General features: G+C 43.8%; 1 protein-coding gene and 1 long non-coding RNA gene across 2 annotated transcripts in view; one reads left to right on the top strand and one right to left on the bottom strand.

Annotated features, from left to right (window-relative positions):
• The window catches only part of GJA1 (gap junction protein alpha 1), an 11,980-nt gene extending 1,526 nt beyond the window's left edge, over window positions 1-10,454 (top strand). The window contains exon 2 of the mRNA XM_006778430.2: window positions 8,530-10,454. Within this exon, the coding sequence (XP_006778493.2) occupies window positions 8,546-9,694 (1,149 nt within the window). The 5' untranslated portion in view covers window positions 8,530-8,545 and the 3' untranslated portion in view covers window positions 9,695-10,454. The remainder of the gene's footprint in view (window positions 1-8,529) is intronic.
• Window positions 10,450-10,779, bottom strand: part of LOC107181598 — a 21,109-nt gene continuing 20,779 nt past the window's right edge. The window contains exon 3 of the long non-coding RNA XR_001512260.1: window positions 10,450-10,522. This is a non-coding gene — a long non-coding RNA (uncharacterized LOC107181598). The remainder of the gene's footprint in view (window positions 10,523-10,779) is intronic.

The following is a 10,779-nucleotide window of genomic DNA, read 5'->3' on the forward strand; positions in this document are numbered from 1 at the left end:
CTTACACGTCAAACCCCCAGCGCGGGCGAGTTCCGCCCCCGAAGAGGAAGGGCGGGGGGCTGGGGCGGGGGGGAGATCGGGGATGGAACTGCGGGCCAAGTTGTAAAGGAAGAGCGAGTGATCAGTGTAACGAGGCGAGCCCAGGTAACCTCTGTCCCGCATCCGCCGTGGGTTTGGGTTTTTGTGTTTCCTCCTGTGAATTCCTACCGGCTACGCGTGGGTCAGGAAATCGGAGTGCCTTGGGGATGGCCGCGCTGAAATGGCACTTGTAACTCTCCTGGAAGTCCTCAGAGCTTCCCAAGAATGTCGGTAGGGCACGGAAGCGAGGGGGCGGGGGGGGGGCATAATGAAATTAGGTAAGAGCTAATGACGTGTCCAAACACTGATGGGCACAGGATTCGGAAATCAACCCTCGAGTTCCGAGCAGCGGGGCCCCCACACTGTGCCCCTCGTTAGCCGTCCACATGTTCACTGAGCATCTCTGACAAAGTTATCCTTAAACTCCCCTTCCCAACCCCCCTCACACGTCAGGCGCCCCGGTGCTCCTCTGGCCGGCAGAGAAGGGGTGGGGAGAGGGAGCCATAGGCTGGGCAATGCAGGCATGGCTTTATTTGGAGGTGGGCTCAATTCCCTTTGCTTCCCACACCAGGTTAGTCATGAGGAGATGCTTCATTGCACCTTCTGGAAAAGGGGGCAAACTTGAACCCAGTCAAAAGTGCGCCCCCCCCCCCGCAAGTGAAAAAAAGAGATTATGAGATTTTTTTAAAAAATTTGTATATTTTTAGGGAAGCCTCATCTCTTGTATAAGGACTAGTGAGGGTAAACGCCTGTCCTCATGCGGAGATCTCATTAAATTAACTCCATCCCCAGGGAAAGAAGCCGGTTAAGATCGGAAACACCTCAGGGAAGAGGAATGAATCCTCTGGGTAGGCCCGAGTGAGGGGAAGTGACTCTAGCGGCAGGAAGCATCTTCTGTCCGGCATGTGCTGAGTCCTGGACCACGGAAGCATGTTCCCCCGACATGAGATGCCGTGTAGTTCCCCAAGTCGGGGTGTATTTCTCACCTGGAAAGTGCAGCGGCAGTGCTTTGCTCTTGCTCTCCCCCCTGTGTAAACACTCCAGGTTTTCCTAATGCCCTTACGCGTGAGGGAGGTTGGGAAGGGGAGTTTAAGGTTGATCAGCTCAGACCTCCACACACTCAGCCCCTCGCCCTTCACCATGTGCTGTCTGCGTGCCTGGCTCTCCCTGGGAAACCGGGTTCCAGAGATACTCAGCAGCAAAGATCTAAAAGGGTGTGTTTTCAGATACCGACAGTTAGGTGCCTTGTTACTTAAATGTTTCCAATTCCTGCATAGAGAAGGATGGAAAACTCAGGATAACAGTGCATTCCTCCGTTTCACTTCTGTTATCCAGAAGTGTCCCTGGGTGTGAGCCTCAGGAACTTTATATATGTTACATGTGTTGGGGGGTGGTGAGGGGGAGGAAATAATAGGAAAGTGACCAGTGATTAATACCTTCTACTCCACCTTTCCTGTTGTTCCGACTTCCCCTCAAGATTCTCAGCTGTTTGAGCAGATTGTGGGAGCTTGTCCACGCTTACCAATCAGCTCTGGAAAGAACAGCAGTTATCTTGTGTTATTATGTCAATACTCAGTATAGATAAGTCATGTTAGAAACAATTCTTCAGAGCTAGTGTTCTTTTTATCAACTTCTGTGGGCCAGATACATTCTGTAAGGTAGGACTTTTTTTTTATGATTTTGGGGGAGATGTCCCCACAAGGAAGGCAGATATTCTTCATGGCCTTTCTCCCTATCAATTGATAAAGAGCAAATTCTCATAAAGGGATTGCTAAAATAGCAACATTCTACTCATTACAAGAGCACCTTGAAAACTAGTTAATTTTGGTTACCATTAGGAAAATGTTAATCATTTCTTAGTTGTTATTTTGTTAAAGAAAAGATGCCAAATTAGAAAACAAATGAGCTGTAATTACAGCTAAAGAGTAATAGCTTAACTCTACTGAGTTCTTATTTAGAGCTTCATTTGCATGAGGTAGCTCATTCAGTGTTCATTGAAGAAAATAGATTGGTCTTAATACACTGTAAGGGTCTTACTGGGGTATGTTTATATGAAGATAAAACAATCAGGCTTTTCAGTAAAAATTTGGAGGTGAGGGTCGGGAGTAAACATCAAGGGCTGAGAAAAGTGTTTTTAAATCTGACGCTATAATAGAAGACCGCGGCCTTTAACCTGTCCAGCACCCCTGAAGTGGGAGAGAAACTTGTGTTCATGGGGAAGCTGGGTGAGAGCTGTTGCAGGGGACTGAATTGTCCCTGTTTGGCAGCCATCACCCGCCCTTTGGATGGAGTTCCTCACCCCTAACCCCCATCTCATTGTTCTGTGGAGGCCCATGTAGGTTGACTATGCGGTGAAGAGGGGTGAGAGCCAAGGAAAGAAGCTCTTGTTGATGTTTTTCACCCCCCACAAAAAAATTTTATGCAGTTCAAAGCCATGCACAAATACCTGTGGAAATGTTACAAAGAAAATATAAGGAGAATCAGGGAGCCAGAGACAGGAATTTTCATTGAATAGATGTTTACTAGTACATGGAATTTGATACACTGCAAAGTTAGGCTCACTGTCCAGATAGAAGGAAGCAAAGGTTGTGTATTTTCTGACAAACTGGGAATATTTTCCATGGCACCTGACACATTCCATGGCTCCTGCATAGACTGAGACTCTGTAGTGATGTTATTATATTTACAAGGGTGGACATCAGGTCTTGTTCCTCTTCCGACCCCAAACTTCGCCCAATATTTGTCATCTTGAAATCAACACAGGTATAAACAGGCTATTTCTTCTTGCAGTTGCGTCCTCAATGACAATAAAATCATGTGGTACAACCAGACTTAGAATACTATGGAAGTGGGGGACAAACAACATGGTTTTGTTGTTATTTTTAGATCTTAACCTGCAACAACCAACAGCGAAACTGAATAAACATCTGGGATACATGTTGCAGTTCTGCAGGCATCCCAGGTCACAAGGACCCCGGCTCAGTCCTATTGCCTGCTCACGAAGTATTGGAAACACGTTTCAACAAACAAGACAGTTCTGTTTCAGCAATTGGCACTTGGAAATTTAATAGTTTGACTAATATGAGATGCTTACAATACTTTTTTTTATTACTGTGAAAGTTCCCTTTTTGAAACTTAAGAAATTTGGGACACATACAATTAAGAAAATCCCAAGGATATAAAAAACAAACAAACCTGGTGATACCTGTTTTTTGGGGGATTTTGGTGGTTTTTTTCTTTGTTTTTTGGATACAGGCCCCATTTAACTCACTCAATAGATATTTATTTATCTATTACTCTTATTCTTTTAAGCACTGGATATACTAGACAAAACAAACTCCCACATGGAGCTCATATTGTAGTGGAGAAAAGCAGATAGTAAAAGCTTGTAATGGAGGGAGACAAACAAGGAACAGGTAAATACATAACATGTCAAATAGAGCTAAAGGCCATTAAGGAAAAAAAGCTGGACAAGGGGAATAGGAAGTGACAGGGCTGGATTGATGGCTGCTGAGGTGTAACCAGAGCCGAGACCTCAAGTGAGCCATGCAGATGGGGCAGAGCTGATGGAGGCAGATCCGCGCCTTTGTTTATTTTTTCAAGATTGACTGTTTGAGGAGAACAGGTTGGCAAGTTGACCAGGCTAAGAGCAGGAGTGGTGGTGACAGCCCTAGTCTGGGTTTTGGTAGGGAAGATAAATCTGTAGTATTTGCTGATGGGTTGAAAATGGGCAATGGTGATTATGTGTGGGTATGAATATTACCAGAAGAACATCTGGATGTTGTAACTGTGGAGGAATGGTCAAAACTGAGCCCACTCATCATTGACTGCAAAGTGCAGGGGTTTGCATTTTAGCTTTGGGGCTTGAAACTTTTTGGTTTTGGGTGCATTAAAAACACACACATGCCACCACCACCACCACCACCACCACACCCCTCCACCCCCCCACCCCCCACCCAAGAAATCCATTAAATGATTTTGTCAGGAACTTCCATAGACATTTCCTTATGCATTTTTAGATTTCATGATTTTATTCTTTCAAATATTAATGGCCTTCACCTCCCCTAAGTGTTTAAGTCCCCACTCTCAGTTCACTACAGTTGTCTCTTCTTGGGAAAGTCTTTAAAATTGAAAGGAAGATATTTTCTAATTCTAGTAATTATTGGGACATTAATGAGGCGAAGCGACTGGACTGCAGCCTTGGCACAGTGATTTGTTCTTAAGGTTCTGGTAAACGAGATAGTCATTTAAATTTAATTTAAATGGAAGCTTTAATTTCATTTTTAGTAAAGTATTTCAGCCCTTGTGCTCCTGGGGAGCAGCAGGAGTTGGTGGTGACACTGACTCGGGGGGGGGGGGGGGGGGGGAAGGGGGGCGAAAGGGTGCGTGAGCTCAGTTCCCAGGTGTCCAGAGAGGCCCTGCTCCTCTGCTGTGCCCCTACCCCACCCCCCAACCTTCTTAGACACTGTCTATCCCTCTGCTCTCCTGGATATTTTGAACCATTATTTGTTTCCTAGCCTCAAACCTTACTTCAGAATCACCTAGTGTGTTTGTTTGTTTGTTTGTTTTAAGAAAAGAAACAAAAGTCCAGCCAGCGTGGCTTAGTGGTTGAGCATCGACTAATGGGCCAGGAGGTCACGGTTCGATTCCTGGTCAGGGCACATGCCCGGGTTGCGGGCTCAATCTCCAGTGCGGCGCGTGCAGGAGGCAGGCAATCAATGATTCTCTCTCGCCATTGATGTTTCTATCTCTCCCTTCCTCTCTGAATTCAATAAAAATATATTAAAAAGAAAAGAAACAAAAAACTGATTTTCCAGTCCCTCGCACCTCCCCAAAATCAGATTCATTCAGACTGGTGAGTGCCAGGAATGTATGCTTTTAACAAATGCTGCCAAGTGATGGTAATGTAGTCCAAACACCACACTGTAAAGGGACCAGCGGGGCCTTGGGCAGTTCGCATGTGGGTGCCTGTGACTTTTGGCCTGTAGTCTGGATCACACAGGGAGGGTGCTCTAACACAGTACAAAGAAGGCACATGAAGGGAAGGCCGGTCCAGCTGCTGGCAAGCACTGACTCCCAATGAGGACTTTGCACAACTCCTTAACCTAGACCTTCATCTACATAAGAAGTTCCAACTATGGAACCTAGAGGAGAAGGTGTAAACTCACATCGTGTTCATTTAGCTGCCGAGGTTTCCCACATGGCAAACAAGGAATATACCTGTATCTTGGTGAATATGAATGAGGCATATAGTCTATAAATCAGTGCCAGGGATTCTAGACATGTAATTATGCCCTCATAAAGTACATCAATTTTTCAACTAAAACTTGAAAAAAAATGAAAATATTAATGGGGGGAGGCAATCCTTTGACAGAACTTTTGGTTCACGACAAAATGAACAACTACCAAAACAGGTTCCTACTATTTTTGTTACCTCTCCTTGAGAATCACTGACATAAAGCCATCACATTAAACATAATCTGATGATCTCTATGATAGTGGTAATGACAGGTATCTACGTGTTACAGGATTCTAGGTGTCCAATTGGATAATTCCTCTTATTCAGATGAAAGAGTATATACCTCATTAATGCAAATGAAAACTGCGTGGGTGCTTAAAGGAAAGACAACTTTGCAATTAAGTTGTTGGTGTATTAATGAAGGACTACCCCCTAGAGATTTACCCAATGACCTAATGCACGTACTGTGGGAGGATGGGGTGTTGCTGTGGCATCTCAAAAGCACACGAAAGTCAAGTTTTATTTTGAATATATGGTAAAAAAAAAATGTAGTTAATTGCCACAAGCATCTATACAATCCTATTTTACTTTGAATAATGATCAAACATCGACTGAAATGACAACTTCTCGATGTGCCTGGTCACATGTCTAAATATGTTAAGCTTGTCATGGACACGATCATTGTGTAAATGTGATATGTATGCAAACAATTTACCATTCTATCTGTTTCTGTAGTTCCCTACTTCCACCCCTCACCACAATTGGGATATCTGAGCAAAAGCAGATGACACTGGCAAAATATTGTTATTCTCTACAGACAGAATTAGGGCCAATTTACACATCATCACATAGAAACTGTCTATTGATATAGCTCCAAAAATTCTGTTGTTTGTTTGACCCTCATGGGCTGTTCTTCTTCATTCTCCATGTAGTATTTTCTGCTACATTGTAGGTTTTTTGTTTTTGTTTTCTTCCTTTTACATTCTCTCACCTTCAAACCGTCCATCAAAGCTAAATTACTCTCTCATACTTCAAGCCTTCCCGAGGTGATTTAACCCTCTTTGTCAACTCTACAATCCTTTGTTCTTGTTTGACTGTTCTTTTCACACATCAATTTTACTGTCCAACTTGTGACCACGGAATCTAAAATGGTCCTTCCTAAAAGTAGAAGGGATGCTCCCTATTTTATGACCACTGGGAGAGCATTATCCCTGTGACCTGCCCAGTCACCTCCCACGCCTACCCCAGCATTCTTTGGCACCAGTCTCGAGGAGGCTGTCCTCGAAGATACCCATCATCTGTTAATTTAGATAGCTGGTGCTTAGTTTCACTTTATGGATCAGCCATCTCTTCGCTTCATTCAGGAAATTACGGAAAAGATTTCCATTTCATTTTTTTTCTGGCTCCATCGCCAGGAAGTGCAAGCATTAATAGGAACGTAATGTTGAATGGTGGGGAAGAAGGATTTCATTACTTCCTCCAAGGAGAAACGGCTCGTGGTTCAATACCAGATGAGGAAACTCTATATTCAAATAACGAGCATAATTCTAAAAAGCCTGTATAATCCTACTTTTAGTTACACTATTTAAAATTTATTACTAAGCTCCTGGAAAGTCTTAGCTTCACTTGTTTTTAATTATTAAATAATCTTTTGACTACTTCATCCTTTTCTAAATCCTCCTATTACTATTCTCTGCTGAAAATTAGACTATATACTCTCTGCGTGCCACATGTGATGTTACTTATTTCTTCCCAAGTTTTGGCCCTCAACAAGGTTGTATATATCAAAGCATGGAAACATTTCTAGCCGTAAGCCAGCTTTACTATAATTTTATAACCAGTGTGATGCATTGGAAAGCCTTGAACATGGGATCATAACTCTTTTTCTGCCTCTACGGATAGCTAAATATTTCCTGTACCCTTAAGACCTCAATTTTTCATCAGTTAAATGAGTTATTGGTAATTAGACATATAAAGTGAAATAAACAACTTTTGGGATATCTGCCATGTCTACAGACTTGGGCCTTTTTCTCATCTCCAAGAATGGAGACAATTTTAGGCTTAGAGGCCCAAAACCCAGTAAGGAAACTTGAAGTAAGTATAGAGCAATAAGAAAATGAAAACCAATTGTTTTTGCTAGAGGTAAACTTGAAAGTGGTCTCTTATTTTCCAAGGTACAATTAGAAAGGAGACAAGTTGAACTTTTACTTGAAATGAAATGGGCATTTAGTTTTTGTTTTTGAAAGTAGGTTCCTGCATATAATGACACATTGTGTCAAAATATGGTGTATTTCAGTACAACATATTTTATTTGGGCAGAAGAAAGAATTCTGAACCACATTAAGTCACTGCTTAGGATGAAACAGAAATATAAATGACCATACTATATAGAATGCACAGATTGCACTTGAAATACCAGAGAAACATTGCAGAATACAATTAGGAATAAAGTGCTATATAACAAGATTGAGGTTTGGAAACAGGTTACATACGTCAGTATCTGCATGTGTATGTGTGTTCATGGGTGTCCTCACCTCAATTCTTAGATACAGACTTTAATATATATATAATTATATATTTCAGAGAGGAAAGGAGAGGGAGAGAGAGATAGAAACATCAGTGATGAGAGAATCATTGGTGGGCTGTTTCCTACATGCCCCACACTGGGGATCTGAGCCTGCCTGCAACCTGGGCATATATGTCCTGACCCGGAATTGGACCGTGACCTCCTGGTTCATAGGTCAATGCTCAATCACTGAGCCACACCAGCTAGGCGATACCAGGCTTTTTGAATAACACACATCAGCATTTTGCTTAGGCAGGCGTCCAGATATAGGCCTACCAGGCCGAACCGTCATTTATCCGAGGGATAAAATAAGAGGCACTTAGCAGACAGACAGCTCCAGAAGCCACATGCAGAGGCAGTGGTTGAGCAAGAGCAACTACTACAGCTTCCCAGGTTAAGATTGCTGTTTAATTGGCACATATGCTCTGTTGCTTCTGTGTCTTACTGTATCAAGAAACTGATAACACCTTTTGACAGGGGTGGGGGCAGTGGCAAGGGAACTGGGGCAGGAAGAGTTTACTTTTGGTGGATTTTTTTTTTTTTTTTTTTTTTTTTTGCTAGAAAGATCTGAGACCTTTTGCAATACTTTGCTAAAAGAAACTATACTAAACTATGATCACTCAGTTGTATTTTTGTTTCCTTTCAGAGGGCGCCCAGGCAACATGGGTGACTGGAGTGCCTTAGGCAAACTCCTTGACAAGGTTCAGGCCTACTCCACAGCCGGAGGGAAGGTGTGGCTGTCCGTGCTGTTCATCTTCCGAATCCTGCTGCTGGGAACGGCGGTGGAGTCAGCCTGGGGGGACGAGCAGTCCGCCTTTCGCTGTAACACCCAGCAGCCTGGTTGCGAGAACGTCTGCTACGACAAGTCCTTCCCCATCTCGCATGTGCGCTTCTGGGTCCTGCAGATCATCTTCGTGTCCGTTCCCACGCTCCTGTACCTGGCTCACGTGTTCTACGTGATGCGCAAGGAAGAGAAGCTGAACAAGAGGGAGGAGGAGCTCAAGGTTGCCCAAACCGACGGCATGAACGTGGAGATGCACCTGAAGCAGATCGAAATCAAGAAGTTCAAGTACGGCATTGAGGAGCACGGCAAGGTGAAGATGCGCGGGGGCCTGCTGCGCACCTACATCATCAGCATCCTCTTCAAGTCCGTCTTCGAGGTGGCCTTCCTGCTCATCCAGTGGTACATCTACGGCTTCACCCTGAGCGCCGTCTACACGTGCAAACGAGACCCCTGCCCACATCAGGTGGACTGCTTCCTCTCGCGTCCCACGGAGAAAACCATCTTCATCATCTTCATGCTGGTCGTGTCCCTGGTGTCTCTGGCTTTGAACATCATCGAGCTCTTCTACGTCTTCTTCAAGGGCGTGAAGGATCGCGTGAAGGGGAAGAGCGACCCTTACCACGCCAACACCGGCCCACTGAGCCCCTCCAAAGAGTGTGGCTCTCCAAAATACACTTACTTCAATGGTTGCTCCTCGCCAACCGCTCCCCTCTCGCCCATGTCCCCTCCCGGGTACAAGCTGGTTACCGGAGACAGAAACAATTCTTCCTGTCGCAATTACAACAAGCAAGCGAGTGAGCAAAACTGGGCTAACTACAGCGCAGAGCAAAATCGGATGGGGCAGGCGGGAAGCACCATCTCCAACTCCCACGCACAGCCTTTCGACTTCCCCGATGACAACCAGAATTCTAAAAAGCTGGCTGCTGGACACGAACTGCAGCCACTAGCCATTGTGGACCAGCGGCCTGCCAGCCGAGCCAGCAGCCGCGCCAGCAGCCGACCTCGGCCCGATGACCTGGAGATCTAGATCCGGGCTTGCGAGCATCAAGATTCCACTGAGTTGTGGAGAAGAAAAAGGTGCTGTAGGAAGTGCACCTGAGGTGTTCATTTTGTTCCAGTGAAGGTGGTACTCGACAGCCTTCGTCATGAGGCTTAGGAAACACGAAGATGTCAGAATACCTGGGTTCATTGGGGGTGCTTGGGATAGGCGGGTGGAGAGGGCGGGGTAAGGGAGGTACATGTTGGTATTTAATGTAGTTGATTCAGAGGACGTCCGTTCTAATACAAGTCGCATTAGGTGATACATAGGTAAGGGCTTTTTCTCTCCCCTATACCCCTAAGGGTAGTTCTGTGTATGTGAAAGAGTGGGTGATATTTTGGCTAAATACATTTTGTTTTACCAAGAAACTGAAATAACTGTGTCCAGGAAAAAAATACTCTCTGAACATCTTATTTCTTTCTTTTTTTTTTTAATCAAGAAAAAGACAGAGGATTGTCCTTCTATCCCTGCTAAAACATTCCATTGTTAAAATTTGCACTTTGAAGGTAAGCTTTCTAGGCGTGACCCTCCAGGTGTCAGGGGACTTGTGTTGCTATGTGTTTTATTGGTATTAGTTAAGTTCAGACAAGGCCCACAGGAAAAGACTTCCCATGCATTTGCAAATCTCAGCCAAGTTCCATGTGCATTCTTTCTTACATCCACTCACATTGTATTGCCGTCACTTTTTCATCATTCCTCAACTACTATTCACATTCATTTGATGATTTCTGTAAACATTTTTTAAAAACAGTTGGTATGTCACTTAACATTTTTTGAGTTGAGTCAGGGAAGCAAGCCATGCTCAATATTTAACAACTATTGTGGATACTGGTTTTGTTAACTATGATTCTTTTTTATTTTTCCTTTTTTTTTCTTTTTTTTTTAGAATATAGCAATAATGCTATTGCTGAAATGAATGATTTTTTTTCTGAAATGTAATCATTGATGCTTGAATGATAGAAAGATACAGAAGAAACTCACAAACAGAATTGAAAATAATGTACCCACAGTGTTCAAATTTGAACCTTTCTCATGGATTTTGTGATGTGGGCCAATAATGGTGTTTACATTAT

This window comes from Myotis davidii, unplaced genomic scaffold (genome assembly GCF_000327345.1).
Source record: "Myotis davidii unplaced genomic scaffold, ASM32734v1 scaffold147, whole genome shotgun sequence".
Taxonomy (NCBI): domain Eukaryota; kingdom Metazoa; phylum Chordata; class Mammalia; order Chiroptera; family Vespertilionidae; genus Myotis; species Myotis davidii.